Below are 19934 nucleotides of genomic sequence, written 5' to 3' on the forward strand. Positions count from 1 at the left end.
CGACTAAGAAACCAGGACAAAGCAGTGGTGAAATCCACTTTGGCTTGTTTATGGCAGTATCCCAGCAACTGCATGTGTAGCTGCAGGCTGCCACCAACACATATTTCCCCAAGCTTGCTGCCTCCTTACCTCGCTCCATTTCCACCGCAGTGCCAGTGCTACAAAGGCACGGGTTCTACTTCACCCCTTCATTATGCTTCTCCTGGAATACAGGCAGTGTGCTTGATTTTTCCCACATTCTAGTTTTGATGAGATGGCCAAATATGATCTTTCCGCTGTGCTCAACTTCCTTCTGAATAAAACTGGACAACAGCAGTTGTATTATGTTGGCTATTCGCAGGGTGCTGCACTTGGTATGTTACTTGGGTTAACGACTCATACATAACAAAGCCATTTTTGTAACCCAGATCAATATGCACTTTGAAGGGCTTTGAATAAGTTTTACACGTCAAAATAAAAAAGAGACCTGTGTTTTGCCAGTCTGGGTTCACTCTGGGTGTACCGTATCTCAACTGGGGGCATCTGTGGCTGACTCCACCCAGTCCAGCCAAATTCCAGGTCAATCTGAATTAGTTCAGGCATAGGCAAACTCAGCCCTCCAGATGTTTTGGGACTACAACTCCCATCATCCCTGACCACTGGTCCTGTTAGCTAGTGATGATGGGAGTTGTAATCCCAAAACATCTGGAGGGCCGAGTTTGCCTATGCCTGGTTCAGGATCTAGGATTCACCCTAGTTTATAGGCAGATGAGACTTCTGTTCCACCATCTCCATGTCTCCAACCCACCACACCATCCATCACTAAGAATGATTAGAATTCAGAGGGAAGAGAATACGTCTCATAATCATTTGTATACCCAAAGATGAAAAACACCAGGCAATGATTCAACAGGTTTCTTTCTATTGCATTCACCCTCCTCCATGTTCTATATAAAGTGGAAGATATGTCTGTGCCAACTGCAGTCTGGTCTGGAGGAAAAGACATGCTCTCAGACCCGACAGCCAAACTAAGAACCTTGTTTCTCACCAATTCATTCTAGGGTGGTCTCATCTGGATTTCATCTGGGGCTTGGATGCACGTCAACGAATGTATAATGAAATCATTGATCTGATGAAGCAACATGCTTAACCCAGTGCCAAAACATGTCAGCATTGATTCAATTTATTTTTGAGTCATCGCAAACAAATCTGCTACTAGGTGTCCTCAATTCCTCCACAGAATTAATTATTATTAAATAATTGGCATGAATCTAAAGCCACATCCTTTACAGAATAAATTTCCTGGCATTCTGAAGAGGCCGCACTGATTTGCGTCACTTCTGTGAAGGTTGTTGTTGTCGTCGAGTCTGACAGATCTCAAGCCTGCTAGTGAGGGCTGGGGGGGGTGGGGATGGGGCAGGGAGAACAGGTCAGTTCTAGGAAGTACAGAAGGGGATCTCCGAAGCCTCTCTACTGCTGTATGTGCTGTAGAGGGAAATGAGGGGCAGATGGGGCTCATCAACCTGAGCCCCATCTGCCCCCCATCTAGAAGGAAAACTCTGATCCTTAAGCTCTGCTGCCTTGCAAGATTTCTTTGGGAGAAGAAAAGGCTAAGGAGCAAACCCTACACAAATCCAGGGTGGAGTCCCTAAGATGGTTGGATGGCACCTTCTACACAACTGGCAACACCTGCAGCCACGTTGGTGTCTAATGGGTTCCTCTGCTTTCCTTTGGACCACATCCGCGAGAGACTGAAAGTTGGGTCTTGTGGTCTGGGCAGCCCAGGGCCTCCACACCACACACACTCTCCAGGCCTGCGCCATAGGCTACTTTGGTGCTGCTAACGCAGTGGCTTGGCTTCAGCCCCAGAGGCGCACTCCATTATCTCTCAAGGCAGATGGATGCCAACACAAAGCAGAAGAGATAGTTTACGTCATTCAACAGTTTCCTATGATATTAGCATCGTGAGTTGCAAAGGGGAGAGGCAGCATTTCCATTTGCTTCGCTTTGTCCAGCTTGTCGGCTGCGATCAAACGCATGTTGTATTTTCAGACGGACATCATGAAATCCACTTAAGGCTCTCTCAGCCATATATCGACATTCGCACGCAGTCTCTGTGGGCTGTACTGAACTCTTTACTAACAGTAATGAAGGAGCTAATAATGAGTCGCTAGCTGGGATTTGAAGAACTGCTTTTTGGTCTCTTCAAAGGGCTGGGGTGGTAGGGGGCGTGGCCCCGTCAGCAATTTTGTGGGGGCGCCACAGCAAGCTCCTTCACCGGAGCCTGGCTCCGGGTCAGAAAGAGCGTGCCTGGTTGCAGCTCCGCTCGCGAGTCACGCCTAATCCGGGGAGCAGGAGAGTGGGCGGAGACGCTGCCCGGCGGCAGAGAGCAACCCTCCGACCTTCTGGAGGATTGCTATTCATCCAGAACTTTTAGCACACTCCCGTTTTATAAATGCTTCTACGAAGCTCAGTCGGGTCTCTGCACTTCTTTTGAGAGAGGACGACAAACTCGCCTAATAACTTAAGGTGTCCCGATAACGTCAGCAATTGCACTTTGGGAACTCTAGCCCAAAATTAAAAAAAATTGCAGGCTGTAACAAAGAAGAGTGAGAATCCTGCTTTAGGTGAGTAGTCTGTTTGTATATATAAATTTCCTTCCTTTTTAGGAAAAAAAATATATGTTAACTCCGGGAAATATAGTTATAGGCTTGGAGAAAGGAAGCTATAGTTGATGCTTTTGAAATATTTTAGATGATGAGGCAGTGCTCTGGGAATGGTGAACAGAAGACTTCTCCCCCATTGGGGAGTGTATTTTACAGAACCACTGTATGCATACAATGCATGAAGATGATTGGGAAGTTTTGTTAGTGGAACCACACAGGTCTTAAAAACAGAGACTTGTAGTGTTACATCCCTGAAATCCCAGGGACCATAGGAACCACTGGATCTCCCTCCCCAAGAGCAGAGAGAGAGGGAGGGAGAGAGAGAGAGAGTCGACCTAGAAGGGCGACATCAGATGCTGTAGCTCCCCTACACACCACCACATAAACTTCCATGGCCCTTGACTACTAATTTTGGAGCTGTAACATCAGAAGGACCTTAAAAAAAGAGGGAGATGGTGCCTGGTGAGAGATTTGGGACATGCTGAGGGCAAACCAGAGGAAGACTTGGATCTGAAGGATCCAAAACTACCAGTCCATCAACACATCCCCCTAACCACAGATAAAGCTACCAGGAACTGGAGTGGTTTCCCCCATTGTTCACAATGGGAGGAAATTTGAGCAAGGAAAGGAAATGCTGGGAAACAACTTAAGAGTCCAACATATATATATATATATATATATATATATATATATATATATATATATATAATTTCAGCATGAATCTCAGAGAAAAAAATGCTTTAAATGATGTTATGATCGCATGTTATCCAAGGTCATAGTTTTCCTATCTGTTTTACACACACACACCATTCCCAACACATTCTTACATCTCCTCCTTTATGTCAAAAAGGATCCACCAGGGAATTACATTGGTTTCAGAATTTTCTTTCATTTTAACCAAAAGTTGTGGGCACATCATTCCTGCTTTAAATATACAGGAACCACATATATTATTATTATTATTATTATTATTATTATTATTATTATTATTACTGCTACTGTTGTTGTTGTTATTGTTATGCAACAGCATTGTTCCATACAGGTTGAAGATGTGGGGCTTTATTATAGTAGCATGTTTGTGCCAAGGAATTTACAGTTCAGAAGAATTCAAAGCTTCAGAAAAACCTGTGACTGCAGATACAGTGGATCCTGAGTGTTTTATGAATGTTGTAAGTAAGACGTACTTTTGACTGCTATTTCTTTGTCATTAAAATAAGAGAGATAAAGGGGAATCACCAGTTCTTGTTCCAAAGTACTAGGGGCTATTCCAGATACTACTACTTCTGCATAGTAACTATCTATGGGTAGCAATAAACAGGGAAGGGTGATGCCATAGGACACATTGGCACAGGCTTAGTTACAGACTGACCTACAAATGTAGTGCATAGGGGATTAACCTAGGTAGGTTTTGAGGAAAGGCTTAGTAACAGAAGGGACATCATCCAGGGCTTTGGGGACACAGCTCCAAGGGTATTGGGCATCAAAGAAGGGATGGCTCAGTTAGTAGATCACGAGACTCTCCAAGAGTGGTGTGAGAAATACAGCTGCATCTGTAAATGAACTCTGACCAAAAAGCAGGAATGCAATACCTGCTTTTATCCTGAAGCAACAGAAATCCCCTTCAGGCCTGTGGTCCATATCCAGACTTGAATCATCAGGAGCATAGGTACCTGGTTGGAACACCATCTTTCTGTCTAATACTCAGCTCTTAAATACACTTTGTTCTCACCAAATCCATGTGAAAGGAGAGGGTTTTGGATAGGAGATGATTCTGTGCTGGGAGAATCCACATACTGAGACTTTGGGGGAAATGACTAGTTCTATCTTAAGCAGTAGGATTTTCTTCCAAGCAACAAGGAAATTTGTCAAGGATTTAAGACAATGCCTCTGTTGGGTACATAATGCCCCTTAGGGAGCTGCCAAAATTATGCAACCAGTGTCTGGATTACTGCAGTATAGACTTATGTCCGAGTTTTTAAAATGGGGGTGGGGAGAGTAGCCCAGGTTGCCTTTTTGGTTGCCAAATCCTCAGCTGGTCTGCCACACATGCACACAATTTCAGTAATCTCAAAATCCATTTTCCTCCTGCTTCTGTACAGTAACTCCCCACAGTCCCAGGCTATGAAACTGGCTAGCATGTGTGGCTAGACAGAGACTAAAATAGCACAATTCTTGCTCTGCAGCCAATAAAAACACATAATCCTGCCTACTATGTGGCAATAAAGGCAGCAAAGATGCTCATTTTGCACCCTCGTATTGCATCCTCTAGTAGCTAGCCGGTGGAGTTATTTTGGACTTACTGAGACCCAGTGTGAGGGAGGGACCTCTGGAGCCCTCAAAGGCCCACAGTAATCAACTGGCTTATGCACTTTGAGGATCAGGTTTCTCAACTTCAGAGTAATGTTGACTCTGCACTTGTTGCACCTCCTGCTTTGTGGGATCACTTTTACCTGATGCAGGTGAAATTATTATTAGATCTCAGGGCAGTTGCATCCAACCACATGCCCCCTTGACCACTGTCCATCCTAAATCTAGCAGAGGGGGGCTGATTGGTTGATTGGGTCCAGAGTGTGGTTAATGCTTCATGGCATGAGAGGGTGGTCCTTGCTGCATTGAAAGAGGTAGTGGTGTGACTTCTCCTAAGGAAACAGGTTCTAGATGCTTTGGATTAAAACAGCTACCAGTCAGTGGTCAATATCCCCTTTTGGGGAAAAGTGGTGGAACAACTGAAGACATTCATGGAGGACACAGGTGAGTTCAGGACTGGCCTTGGTCACCCTGATGGATGACCTTTGCAGAGAGTGGGACGGAGGAATGTGACCTTGTTCCTTTTTGATCTCTTGTTGGCACTTGATACCATTGACTATGGACCAGCTCCAAGGAACTCAAATTTGGGGCACTGCATTACAGTGGTTCCAATCCTACCTTCATGACCAAGTCCAGACAGTAGCATTGGGAGAGGGCCTTTCAGCCTACATGAAGCCATTGGGAGAGGTCATTTCAGGGCAGCTCTATTTCTCCATAATATCTGAATTGTTGGTGATGCAATGGTGAAATGGATGAGAAAAAACAAGATGAGTTTGAATCCTGGCAAGAAGGAGGCACTGTGGATAAGAAGCTCCCATGTCTGAAAATTTAACCAGTTGCCTACCATAGATGAGGCTGCACTCACCCTGAAGGACCGGGTTCACTGTTTGGGGATGCTTCTGGATTCAGCTCTGTCACTGGAGGCTCAGGTAGCTTCAGTGGCTAGAACTGCCTTTTACCAACTGCAACTGGTTTGACAGCTGTGGCCATTCCTAGGCTGGAAAAACCTTGCCACAGCGGTTCATGCAATGGTTACTTCAAGACTGGGTTACTGCAATGCACTCTGTGTGGGGCTTCCCTTGCACTTGACCTGGAAGTTGCAACACAATTGCTGGCAGGAGTGAGGCCATATTAGCACAAAACACCTGTGCTCAGAAATCTGCAGTGGTCGCCAATTTGCTACTGGGCCAAGTTCAAGGTGTTACAATTAGTATATAAAGCCCAATAGAACTTGGGAACAGTTTGCCTACTAGATGTGCCCACTCAACCACTTTGATTGGTGGAATCGGCAGTACTACAGTTGCCACATGATTTTCAGAGTGAATCACGCTATGCTAAAAGTAAGAAATCACCAGGTGACTGTTTAGTGATATTCATTTCCAGAAGCTTCAAAAATAATGTACTGCAGGCCCACTTTCAGAAAGGACTGGTAATTGAGGAACAAAGAATTATCAGCTTGAATGAAATCCCGATAAGATTCTTTTTTTAAAAAAGGAGTGAATGTAAATTCTTGACAGAAGCTCTTTCATTCCGGTGGGAACATCCAGAGGGAATTCTCTTTACACAGAAGGGAAAGAAACAACAATGTGTGGAAGTACTGAAAGCCACATCATTTGTGAGAAAATATAAAAAAGACTTTGGAGAACTTTTTAACCTCCCCCCCCCTTTAAATCTTCTCTTTTCCTTCCCTTCCCTCCTTCTTCCTCCTTTCCGTCTTTCTCCCCTCCATCTCTACCTATCTACTTCTTCACCTTCTTCTTTCTTCTACTTCGATGAGGGTCTTGGATGCAAGTCCTAAGCGGCTACCTAATAAAGCAAAATGTATATTTGAAAAAGTCAAATGAAATTTAAAAAACCTGGAAATAGTAAATGAGTTAGTAAGGAAAGAAAAAGATTTATTACAAAAACCTAGAAATAAAGAAATACTATATGAGATTAAATTACTACAAACTACTATTGTGTTTGTAGTAATTTAATCTCTTGTAATATATTACAAGAAATAAAATAGAGAGGAAAATAAAAGGATTGAGGCAAAAGAATTTTGTATTTGAAAATAAATTGCTTCCAGCTCTAAGATTCTATGAGGATGAGCAACAGGATCTTTAGTTCTTTGTTGGCAAAGCGCTTGGTTACCTCAGCTACTAACATTCAAATAAATACAACACACAGCTGTCTAGGCACCAACTACTGCACGCTTGTACTTTGTCTCAAACAGTTGGAACAACAGGGCAACCCTCCCTTCCCACTTTGCCTGCTATGGCTTGCTCAAACACCTGTTGGCTCCTCCTCAACAGCAGCTCTTGTTGTTTCCAGCCCTTCAGCACCTTCCTTGAGGATGGAAACAGCAGAGGAGATGACCTAGAGCAGGCTTCCTCAACCTCCACCCTCCAGATGTTTTTGGCATACAACTCCCATGATCCCTAGCTAGCAGGACCAGTGGTCAGGGATGCAGGGAATTGTAGTCTCAAAACATCTATCCTCCACTGCCTCCCGCAGTTTGGCCAAACTCATGCCAGTCGCTTCGAGAACACTGTCCAACCATCTCATCCTCTGTCGTCCCCTTCTCCTTGTGCCCTCCATCTTTCCCAACATCAGGGTCTTTTCCAGGGAGTCTTCTCTTCTCATGAGGTGGCCAAAGTACTGGAGCCTCAACTTCAGGATCTGCCCTTCCAGTGAGCACTCAGGGCTGATTTCTTTAAGGATGGATAAGTTTGATCTTTTTGCAGTCCATGGGACTCTCAAGAGTCTCCTCCAGCACCATAATTCAAAAGCATCAATTCTTCGGCGATCAGTCTTCTTTATGGTCCAGCTCTCACTTCCATACATTACTACTGGGAAAACCATAGCTTTAACTATACGGATCTTCATCGGCAAGGTAATGTCTCTGCTTTTTAAGATGCTGTCTAGGTTTGTCATTGCTTTCCTCCCAAGAAGCAGACGTCTTTTAATTTCGTGACTGCTGTCACCACCTGCAGTGATCATGGTGCCCAAGAAAGTAAAATCTCTCACTAGCTCCATTTCTTCCCCTTCTATTTGCCAGGAGGTGATGGGCCCAGTGGCCATGATCTTAGTTTTTTTGATGTTGAGCTTCAGACCATATTTTGCGCTCTCCTCTTTCACCCTCATTAAAGGGTTCTTTAATTCCTCCTCACTTTCTGCCATCAAGGTTGTGTCATCAGCATATCTGAGATTGTTGATATTTCTTCCGGCAATCTTAATTCCATCTTGGGATTCATCCAGCCTGACCTAGCCTGACCTAGAGGTTTCCAAAGCCATGACTCTCAGTCTCTCCAGGATCTGAGGCCTCCTGCAGTGCTTTTTCCTCCTTCTCCTTGTCTCCCCTGTCTCTGGCTGCAGGTCTCTTCCTTCTGACTCCCCTCTTCCTCCACCACAAGGGGCACAGCACCCTACAAGTCACTGGCCCCTTCTCTTGGATCCTCCTTCTCTCCCCCCCCCCACTTGCTTCCTCTACCCACATGTACCCCCATACCTTGGGCTCCTGCCTGTTCCTGTTCCTGCTGGTGAGTTAAGTGGGGATTAAGAAGCTGATGCCTCAACTGGCAGTGGATCCCCTGGAAGATGAATTTGACTATTAATTTGATGAACTATTAATGTTTTATTACATTTTTTATATAGGTTGGGAGCTACCCAGAGTGACTGGGGCAACCCATTCAGATGGGTGGGATATAAATATTACCACCACCACCACCACCATCATCATTATCATTATTGAATAGAATGTCTCTATTTTAATTGGAGAAATGTTGGAGCGTATGTCACAGTTGAGGCTAAAACTTCCCTTGATGCTTTGTCGGCCAGGGCTCCGTCTAGTTCATGGCAGAGCTCATTGTAGCTGCTTTCTAGCTGCTTGGGTGAAGTTGGAAACTCGGCTATGGTGAGTTTCCCTACTGATGGTGCACCTACTTGCTAACAGAGACAGGTGGGCAGAAGGAAGGATGGATGGATGGGTGGATGGACAACACTTAATTACAAAGGAGATGCCTTCAAGCAACCCCATTCTGTTTTCTCCCCAGAGTGAGATTATCCATTATCATGGATACCCAAGTGAGGAACATCATGTTGCGACAAAAGATGGATATATACTTACAGTCTACAGAATACCTTGTGGAAGATACTGTGATGCAGACAAAGGTAATGCCCTGGGAAAGGCTAACATCATAACACTGACAAGCCCTAACCCATCCCACCTTAGGTTTCACAAATTTTGGCTATAATCCTAATCCCAACTGTGTGTGATTAAGCATTGTTTAATTAAATAGGAATTAAGTGCCGTGTTGTTTTTCTTGTAATTACTGGTATATTTTAAACAGATTTTATATATGCATAGAGTTTGTAATTCTATCAATTCTACCAATCTTTAATTGTATAGTAATGATTGATTTTTCTATGTTTTAAGCAGTTCTTGTTTTTATCTGTAAGTTGCCTTGAGACCCATCATGGGAAAAGGTGAGGTATAAATAAATAATAAGAAGAATACATCAAATTGTTTCCTTTCCACACTGAAAATTGGAGTCCCTTATATAGAATATAACAGGCCATTAACAAAGCATCTCTTACTATTTTATAGGTCCACGACCCAGTGTGTTTTTGCAACATGCTTTGATTGGAGATGCTACCCACTGGATTTCGAACTTGCCCAGCAACAGTTTGGGTTTCATATTGGCAGACGCTGGGTATGATGTTTGGCTTGGAAACAGCAGAGGAAATCCTTGGTCTTCAAATCATAAAACAATGAGAAGAAATGAGAAGAAATTCTGGGAGTTTAGGTAAGAAAACAAAGATGGTGGATTATGTCATCACATGATCCACGTAGATATTTTTCTTTGCTTTGTGCTAATCCTTGCCTCTTGTTTATCCATTGCTAATGCTAATACATCACAAATGCTTGCTCATGCATTATTGTGTGCATTTCTCTCTCTAGTTTTCATGAGATGGGATACTATGACCTTCCAGCTGTTATACACTTCATTCTGAATAAAACTGGGCAGGAACAACTATATTACATAGGCCATTCGGAAGGCTCCACAAGTGGTATGTTACAGAACGCAGGCTGTTTTCACATGAGCATCACAATGGGATGTGGAGATATTGTTCCAATGACACCCTGAGAAAAACCAGGTCTAGAAAGAAACAAAGCTGTCAGGGGGAAGCACAGCATACAGCCAACTTCTGCTTTGATTTGGGTGTTTGTTTGTTTGTTTTTTAATTGGGTGCCTTTTTCTGAGGCCAAAAAGATGCCAGATTCAAAAAGCACAGTGCTGGAATGGAAGAACGACTGTGCTTGCAATGCACACCCAGTTTGTCCTTTGAAGCCTGAGCCACAACTTGATTTCAAATTGTGGCTGCAAAGAGAGAATCTTCCTCTACAGCCATGGCTTGATTTAAATGCAGGGCTGTAGAGGAAGAAAGGGAAAATCTGTGCTCCTGATTCTTCCTTTGCAGCTGCAGGTTTCAACTCGACATCACTGGAATCAAATGTGCCATATCAGGGAGTGGGAATGCTGAGTCTCTAACTTGACAGCAGGATCCACTTTCCCACCCTTGGTTCAGTAGGAAATTGCTTGATACAGAGACAAACCATGGATGCACATAGCTCAGTACTGTTCATACCAGGGATGGAGAACTTGTGGCCCTCATAATGTTTGTTGTTACACTGTCACTCCCATTATACTTGACCATTAGTCATTCAGATTGGGGTTGATGGGGTTCAACATGTTCTGGAACAGGTTCCCTATCCCCGATCTACACTGGATAGGAGCTTCTCTCCACAGTCTTGGACAGGAATCTCAGACAGCCCTCACATGGACCAATGCACACCATCCCACTTGGTGAACTGAGCTATCCATCCCCTTGTATTCAGCAAGGCTCCCCTTCTTTATTTAAAAGATTTTTAATTTGCTTTTCAATCAAAATGCTTCCCAAGGTGACTTACAAAAATGAACACAAATAAACCATAATACATTTTAAAAACCATTTTAGACAGTACAAAATATTATGAAAACCAGCATAAACCAGCATGACCATTCCAACCCCCCAAGACACCGACTAGCCATTAAAAGGCCCAACAGGAATGGAATATAAAGCTAAAGGCACTCAACATGAAGGAAGACAATTACATTTTTATCAACTGCAAGGGCTATGAGTATTCTAGAAAGTTGAAGGAATTGACAACTTGCTGATTTAGGATAAATTTTATTTTCTCAGGTTTCATAGGATTCTCTACTTGGCCAAAACTGGCTGAAAGAATCAAAGTATTTTTTGCTTTGGCACCTGTAGCCACAGTGACATTTTGCACATCCCCAATCACAAAACTAGCACGTGTTCCTGAGATGATTTTCCACGTAAGTCTTTCTGGGCACTATTTATATGAGCACAGACTAGTTCATAAGTCAATCATATAGGTACAGAGTTGAGTAAAGATCTATATTCATAGTCTGTGTGTGTGTGTGTGTGTGTGTGTGTGTATGCTAGTGCCATCACCCCTGCTCTCATTTGTTTACCAAACTCAGTGTGCCCACAGTAAGGCACTAAGAGTGTTGTAACAGTTTCTTATAATTTACTAAGGAGTGTCCCATTAGATCTATGGTGGGGGGATGCAAAGCAGGAAGTGGCACTGTCAGGTATGAGGGACTTCTGGGGCCCCTTCAGCACTCTGGCCACTATCCCCACCCACAGCAGTTATTCTGCTGTCCAACCCAACCTGCCATATTTGCTGGTCCTACTGCAGTCTCATGGACATTTGCAATGCACGCAGGGAAAGGCATGCAGCCTGGTTTGTTTTGCAAGCCGGGAGCTCTCCCCTATCCAGTGTGGGCAGGAGAGTTTGCACAGCAAATGCTCTTCCTCCCAAGCTCAGTACTACTGAGGGAATTGTGAAGCAGCTCCAGCTGAGGTGTCATCTGGAAGCAGCAGAACTGCCCTGAGAGGAACCTGAGCTGAAGAGCAGGAAGTGCTTGAACCACATCTGGGCTCTCCTTCTAGGGCTTTGGAGCTGCCTCCCTCCCTCTGCTCATTGGCAGCAGGACTGGACTTGTGGCACCAAGACTTTAAGCAGCCCTCTGTCTATTTGAAAATGATGCTAATAGGAAATAGGAAGGGAGCTATGCTACATAATGACATAGGAAGCGGGTACGGAACTTGAGTGTTATGGAATGAAGCAGCTTGGCTGGCTCCTCTTCCACATCCTGGCAGAGCCAGTTGCAAAATGGGCATCTGCTGGCCACCCAGACTGCTGCTGCTACTAGCTTGGAGGCAAAGGTGGATCTGCTGAGATTTTGGCAGCAGCAGCAGCCTGAGAAACCACTATCGACTTCATTCCCTCCCGCCTCCATACACATTCCACAACAGTGGGACTCTCTGAGAATAGGATATTGATCTTGATTTGGTGTAGTGGTAGCTAATTTCAAATATATTATTTTTCAGGCAATATTTGGCCAGAAAGATATTTTTCATTACTCTATGCATTGGAAAAAGGCAGTCACTAGGATTTGCACTTATCAGCCTAAATTTTGTGCCAATGTTATTTCCTATGTGGCTGGATATAACATCCCCAATTTAAACCTGGTAAGTTATATTCTTGTCTTTGTAACACTTAATGGAAATTTTAGGGGAGCTTGTGTTTAGCCTAAGTAGGCCAGGGATAAACGTAAGAGACTGATGACCCTGGAAGTCGAGCTGGAACTGGGGCACATACCAAAAACAACAACAAAAGAGTTGCAGGCAAGGACAGCACCAGATTTCAGGGTGCCCTTGGCTCAGTGTTATTGATGGTTCCCAGAACACACACAAAGCAATCACACTAATTTCATAGATTTATGGACCAAGGCATTAAATTTTAGGTAAATCAAAATGGCAGGTGGCCACTGGGGATGGGGGTAGAGCTTGGCTCCCATTTAAACGTGGCGCTACCACCCACTCACCACTAAAATGGGTTCCCAGTGAGACATACAACATGGACCTGGTTCTGTAGCTTTATGCACAGTCACTATACTGTTGTCATTGCTTATATGTTACACACCCAATTCCCTGAAGTGAGTTGTAGTCCAAGTGGCAAGGGCATGGCAAGACCTTCTGCCCCTGCAGGGTGATTCTTTCTCTTGAAAACTAGCCCCGCAATCCTACGTGAGTTTATGATGAGTAAACATGCATAGGCTTAAGCTTGGGCACATGTAACTTTGAGGTACTTCCGGTTGTTGGATTAGAAACAACAACAGCAGCAGCAACAGCAACAAACAAACAAACAAACAAACATTTCTACCCCACCCTTCCTCCCTAGAGGGAGCACATCAATGGTAGAACAATAAAATTTAAAATAAATTAAAAGCATATTGTAAATAATTAAAAACATCTATGACATATAGATTGTTTGGGGTTGCTGGAGTTGAGGATATATTATATCTAAGCTTAATGAGTGCTTACGCTTTGTTATGTAAAAGCTTCCAGGTTGAAATGATTGAAATGTGGAAATGGATTACCATTTCTCTCCTCTGTCTAGTGGTAGCAAAGAATTCCCATTCCATCTTTATGATGAACATTTGTTTCAACAGACCAGTTCTCAGGAAGGAACGCAGATCTGCATCCCTTTCCCTCTAATTCTGTGCACAAAGTGCCACAGTGTGTACAACAGATGGCTGCCCCCATGTCCACAAGCACACACCAGTCTCACAGCATTGTATACCTTGAATACTAATCAGGACTTTCCACCAGGATTCTTCCAACTCCCAAATGCATTTCAGAATCCATTCATAAACTGACATTTGAGCCTCAGATATGGATTCTACAAAGGTAGTATGTGTAGTATGAATGCTGTGCATTCATGGAGAAGTCATGCAAATGCATCTAATCCAGTATGTCAGGTTTGTTGACCCCTGTCAACCCAAGAGGCTTCCTGTAGGTACACATGCATATAGGCCTCTTGCCCTGCCGATGAGAAGCTGAAATGGATAGGCAGGAAGCCCTAATGGACTGTGAGCTTCCTAAAGCATGTCTGAACCACTAGATTCCAACAAGTCCCCTTTGAATTTTAGTCCTACAGTCAGACTGGGCTGGCAAACCTGTGGTCCTCTAGTTGTTGTTGGACTCTACCTCTGCCTCATCTTCAGACATCATGACTGTTGTATATTCATTTCTCTGGGAAAATAGAAAGGTCTTTGCCTGCTGTAGAAAAGGGAACAGTGTAGATATCAGGTGGGGCTTCCAGAACAGAGCATTATAGCAGCGTAAGCCATGTAGACTGTTTTATTTCAGAGCCGAATGGACATGTATGCATCCCATTCTCCTGCTGGAACATCTGTGCAAAACGTGTTGCATTGGAAACAGGTATATTGAATTTTCAAATATTATGCTTATTCAATTTTAAATTTATTAAAATGCCATTGAAGGAATTCATCCTAGTGCTATGTCAATTGATCTGGCAAGACAAGCATTTTGACTTACCAGACAAAATGATCCCCACTATCCTCCCCTCCCCCCCCCAAGTTGTTCCATGGGTCCTCTTGACACACATACACCTGAGCCAACTTCAGAGGAAGGGGAAGGCATGCAGGGGGGAAATGCCCCTGTTTGGGGGTTTCCTCCCCATATGTAATTGAAATTTCAGACAGGTAACTCCATGCAAGGACTTTCATGCTAGCCAGCTTTACAATTCCCCCCCCCCAATAAAAAGATTATTTTTAATGACTGAAGTAGACACACACACACAACTATGGGGTTGCAGCGCTCATCTCACTTTCAGGCCAAGGGAGCTGGCATTTATCCACAGACAGCTTTCCGGATCATGTGGCCAGCATGACTAAACCGCTTATGGCGCAACGGAACACCGTTACGGAAACCAGAGCACACAGAAATGCCGTTTAGCTTCCCATCGCAGCAGTACCCATTTATCAACTTGCACTGGCATGCTTTTGAACCGCTAGGTTGGCAGGAGCTGGGATCGAGCAACAGGAGCTCACCCCGTCACGGGGATTCAAACCACCAACCTTCTGATTGGCAAGCCCAAAGAGGCACAGTGGTTTAGATCACAGTGTCACCTGCATCCCTGTTCCTGTTGTGCATATGTATTGGACTGTGTGCAGTTTGCTCACAAGACTTACTCACACATGCACAGTGGTGAAGGAAGGTGGTGCGGGGGGTGCGTATCGCCCCGGGTGTCATCACTGGGGTGTGTGCGACAAAATGAGTTGGGGGGGGGTTGTAACTTTTTAGGAGTGACATGGTGGCTTAGGCACCTGCAAGTTCCACACTGCCTCAAATGGCAGTGTGGGACTTACTTCTGCCTACTGCCTCTCCCTCAGCAGCCCTACAGTTGAGGGGGGGCTGGCAAAGAGGCTCCATGGGCGGATCGCCCCATCCCCAGCTGCAGGACACGCCGCCGCATCAGGCACCCAAGTGGCTAGCTAGACCTCTGCACATGCATACATACAAGGTAGAAGTACTAATAAGGAGAAGTACACGAAGCAGAATGCAGCTATAAATAAACCTTGCCTTAAAAAGTAGGACCAAAATGAAGGATGGGCGAAAGGGAAGTGTGACACTACCTATGTAACCACAAGACAAAGACACACACATCAAACTTCACATACACACAGAAACAGGAATATGAGATTAATTGGGAATTGGGGAAGAGAGAAAGAGAAATCAAAGGCTGGACAAAATAGAGGCTGGACAAATGCCCCCAACTTTTTCAAAGAAGCAGCGTGAGCCCTGCAACTGGAGAGTGCTGCTGAGATTCTAGCCCTGCAGCTCTGAATCAGCCAAGTCCAGCTCCCCTCCTCCCACTCTTCCCACGATGGCATTCTCTTTATCTGATTGTCTATTGCAACATTTTGGAGATAAGGCTGTGTAGGGTCTTATGCACCAAACCAGCACCTTGAACTTAGCCTGGCAGCTAATTTGGCAGGTCAGTTCTTTGAAGTCTGGTTTTCTTATCCTGTCTATTGTAAATTTCAAAACAGTTAACCCAACTCTTCCCCATTCACTTTCTGTATTTCTCCCATCTCACTTTCCCTTGGACTCTGACTTTCCCACACATAACCAAATTCTCTAATCTCCGTCATTTCCCAACCCACGCTTTCTACTTGCTTTAAACTGTGCCAAACATCCTATTCCACTTCCCTGCTGCCAATCACTCTAGCTCTTCTGTCACAGCATGGTGTTTATTATTTGTGTCTGAAGATTTTGTAGCTATCTACAGAATGGCTGGAAGCAGCTTCCTCCGATGTTTGGAATCAGGGAAAGGATCGTGTGGCACATGAAATCTGACTCTATCCCAGAAAAGAATGCAATGGGATTCCATCCATGAACTCATATGGAAATAAAGCAACATTTTAATGAAGCAGTGTATTGATCCATAGTTGCTTTAAAAAAAATGTTTTCTAGAACTATGAAATGATTATAGATGGATATTTATGATGAGACCATTATAGCAATCTATCTAAAGAACAGGGATAAATAACAGCAGCCTATCTTACAGGGCTGTTGTCAAGATTGCTAAAATCCTACATCTGACACTTTTTGCATCTTTGAAAATTACACATTTTACAAAAATGCACAATTTATTTCTAGGTGCATCTGAGAAAACAGTTTGAAGGATTTGACCATGGTTCAGAGGAAAAGAATATGGAGAAGTACAATCAGGTAGGGCAGTGTTTGAAATCAGAATAACATCTCTGATACGTATAGTGCAGTTGAAAACTTTTTTGACACTATTTCCCACTTAATACAGACTACAGAGGGACCAAATTAGATTTACCATATATATTTGAGTATAAGCCTAGTTTTTCAGCACATTTTTTGTGCTGAAAAAGCTGCCCTCGGCTTATACTCGAGTGAGGCGGGCGGTGGGGGTGGCGAGAAAGAAGCCCTTTCTCTCCGCTCGTGCCGCCACCCGCTCTCCCCAGTCAACCATTCCTTAAGAAGTGTACAAGAACGGCGGTTCTTTACCCTCCCCAGGCAGCTTGTTCCATTCCTGAACTGCTCGCATAAATGCAAACTTGGCAAAGGAAGAAGAGGAAGGAGCAGCCCAAAGGGTTGCTTTTGGGCTGCCCGTTCCTCCTCCTCCTCCACAGCAGCAAAGGTGAACCGGCTTATACTCGAGTCAATAAGCTTTCCCAGGTTTTTGTGGGAAAATTAGGTGCCTCGGTTTATATTTCAGTAGCTGAACCAGTTATTCACCTGGTGCCTGGGACGTCCCACAATGGATGGAAAAACTGCTCTCGGAGCATCATCCCCAGCAAAGCCAGCCTTACAAAGTCCTGAGCCATTGTCACAAACCAGTGCGGTGCTGTCCTCTTCCTCACACATCTTCTATAGCAACTTTCTCAGACCTTCCACACAAGTACAGACCTATAAAGAGAACAGAGAAATCTCAATGTAATAAAAGAAAACATTCCCAGGAGCGGTGGTGGTGGTAGTTGGGGGAGGGGGGAGGCTAGCTGTGAGAGTTAACGGGGGTCTGGCTCCAATTAGAAGATACTGTATATACTTGAGTATAAGCCTAGTTTTTCAGCACATTTTTTGTGCTGAAAAAGCTGCCCTCGGCTTATACTTGAGTGAGGCGGGCGGTGGGGGCAGAGAGAAAGAAGCCCTTTCTCTCCGCTCATGCCGCCACCCGCTCTCCCCAGTTAACCATTCCTTAAGAAGCGTACAAGAACGGCGGTTCTTTACTCTCCCCAGGCAGCTTGTTCCATTCCTGAATTGCTCGCATAAATGCAAACTTGGCAAAGGAGGAAGAGGAAGGAGCAGCCCAAAGGGCTGCTTTCGGGCTGCTCGTTCCTCCTCCTCCTCCACAGCGGCAAAGGTGAACCGGCTTATACTCGAGTCAATAAGCTTTCCCAGGTTTTTGTGGGAAAATTAGGTGCCTCGGTTTATATTCGGGTCGGCTTATACTCGGGTATATACGGTATGTTCAAAGGCATGCCTATGTCAGGGAGCTAAGTTCAGCCCCCGTCCTCGCATATTTTTTGCTGTTATCTAAAGTCCATTTTATTCTCTCGGGTGTGTTCAAATTTACACACTATTTTAGTAAACAATTCTGTTGTGTGCAATTCGGAGGTATTTTGCAGGGTTTTTTTGTATTTCGCTTGCTAGTTGACTGAATGTTTTTAAATATAGTTTAGAATAGGTTTCATTTTTCTAGTTTATACACTACTATACATAATGTGGAATAACGTTTCGCTGGAGTTGCAATTTACAAGTGTAATAACTGAGAGGTAGATTATGAAAAACTATATATGTTTCCAGAAATACAGAGTGCTGAGACACAGTTTATACGCCACTAACAATTGGATTTTGGTTGTGAAAATGGTTCAGTTACATATATAATACCCCAATAATGTTGCCTCTGGATATATCATACTATATTGCACGGGTAGGCAAACTAAGGCCTGGAGACCACATCTGGACCAATCGCCTTCTAAATCCGGCCCGCGGACAGTCCGGGAATCAGCGTGTTTTTACATGAGTAGAATGTGTCCTTTTATTTAAAATGCATTTCTGGGTTATTTGTGGGGCATAGGAATTCATTCATTATTTTTCCCCCAAAATATAGTCTGGCCCACCACAAGGTCTGAAAGACAGTAGACCTGCCCCCTGCTGAAAAAGTTTGCTGATCTCTGCTATATTGTTTCAAGATTCCTGGCCAGAGGGAAGTTATTAGCAACCTGTGTATAGTCATATTTTGTTTTATGGGTTGCCTTCTTTTTTACATCATCTGCTTGAAAGGAAGTCTTTAGCAGTCATTATTGTTGCTGTTTTATCCCCAGACAACACCTCCTGTATACAGGATAGAAGATATACAAATACCAATCGCAATATGGACTGGAGGGCAAGACTTGTTTGCACGCCCAGATGATATAAAACTATTACGCCCACGGATTACTAACCTCATTTATGAAAAGCATATTCCCGAATGGAACCACCTAGATTTTATCTGGGGAATTGATGCAACTGAGCGCATGTTTATGGAGATCATAGAGATAATGAATAAGTATCCATAGTGCTCGTCACTGATATTCGGAAGTCTTAGTGAAGGAGGACATGTACACAGAGATCATGGATAAAGCAATTAGAACTGCTGTAATTGAGTTGACAATTGAGGTGGGGCTAAAATATTCATATTCTTGTTCAGGGGATATCTATAATCTTTGATGCAACTATACATAGAAATAACTGAGATGATGAAGAAGAAAAATCTATATACTACACTCAATACTACCTTGGAAATGAAGAAATCAATCCCTCTTTTGCAACCTCTTTTCTTTGCAATACCTTAGTAATTTGGCAAGTGTTTAATAAATCTATGCGCTGAGAGATATTTGGTTAAATATTTTCCCTTGGTGCAACTATGTAGTTGTAACTGTTCGCAGGAGCGTCCTACTCTCGTGTAGGACCCTGACAGAGACACATGCCTGGCTGGCATGTTCTCTCCTTCCTGGTCGTTCGTTCGGGAGCTTCAAAAGCTTTCTTCTGCCTGAACATCACAGCGACTGATACCAAGAAGCATCAGCACACTTAGGGATCTGCAGTAGGGCGTGTCATTTAAGGACGGAAAATTTTCCTTTGTGAATTTGCTCAATGAGAGGTTCTAAAAATATGTTATTGCACATGAGGAATCCAAATCTTCAATTATTTTTATGATTGGTTGATGATTATCTTGGTAAATTGAGATTTGTTTGAAATACACTTAAAAAAGCCAAAAACTCGCATTATGAAGCGAAGTTAAAGTTTTTAATCATTCTATACAAGCGAAAATATAAAGAAATTTTGTTTCCAGGTGTAACAACATATCATCACTTTATCTTATAATGTCCTATTATAGTAAAAAAAAAGAATAATATTAATTAGAATTAATAACAAATTTCATCAAGTCCTGTTTTGATTCATTTCTTGACAAAAGCCGATGACTTGCTTCTTGGCCTCTGATGTAGCCCTCCCTTTTTTCCTGTGTATACACTTTTCCTGCAG

At 43.6% G+C, this 19934-nt stretch overlaps 1 protein-coding gene across 2 annotated transcripts; it reads left to right on the forward strand.

The window, feature by feature from the left end:
- Positions 1 to 2385: 2385 nt before the first annotated feature.
- Positions 2386 to 19230, forward strand: LOC117046798 (lysosomal acid lipase/cholesteryl ester hydrolase-like). Of its 2 annotated transcripts, none has more exons than XM_033149205.1 (10): positions 2386 to 2606; positions 3673 to 3814; positions 8987 to 9104; positions 9541 to 9739; positions 9895 to 10004; positions 11178 to 11314; positions 12396 to 12536; positions 14220 to 14291; positions 16536 to 16607; positions 18734 to 19230. In XM_033149205.1, the coding sequence occupies exons 2-10, from the start codon at positions 3695 to 3697 to the stop codon at positions 18965 to 18967; spliced, it is 1203 nt and encodes a 400-aa protein (XP_033005096.1). In that variant the 5' UTR covers positions 2386 to 2606; positions 3673 to 3694; the 3' UTR covers positions 18968 to 19230. The 2 variants fall into 2 exon arrangements, with proteins under 2 accessions (XP_033005096.1, XP_033005095.1); XM_033149204.1 differs by having other exon boundaries at positions 3688 to 3814; positions 18734 to 19229.
- The last annotated feature ends 704 nt before the right edge of the window (positions 19231 to 19934 follow it).

Source organism: Lacerta agilis, chromosome 5 (assembly GCF_009819535.1).
Source record: "Lacerta agilis isolate rLacAgi1 chromosome 5, rLacAgi1.pri, whole genome shotgun sequence".
Classification (NCBI taxonomy): Eukaryota; Metazoa; Chordata; class Lepidosauria; order Squamata; family Lacertidae; genus Lacerta; species Lacerta agilis.

Coding starts and splice junctions, on each gene's coding strand:
- LOC117046798 (XM_033149205.1), top strand. CDS start 3,695: ATGTGGGGCTTTATTATAGTAGCATGTTTGTGCCAAGGAATTTACAGT. Junction 3,815..8,986: donor CTGAGTGTTTTATGAATGTT/GTAAGTAAGACG, acceptor TTTTCTCCCCAG/AGTGAGATTATCCATTATCA. Junction 16,608..18,733: donor ATATGGAGAAGTACAATCAG/GTAGGGCAGTGT, acceptor TTTTATCCCCAG/ACAACACCTCCTGTATACAG.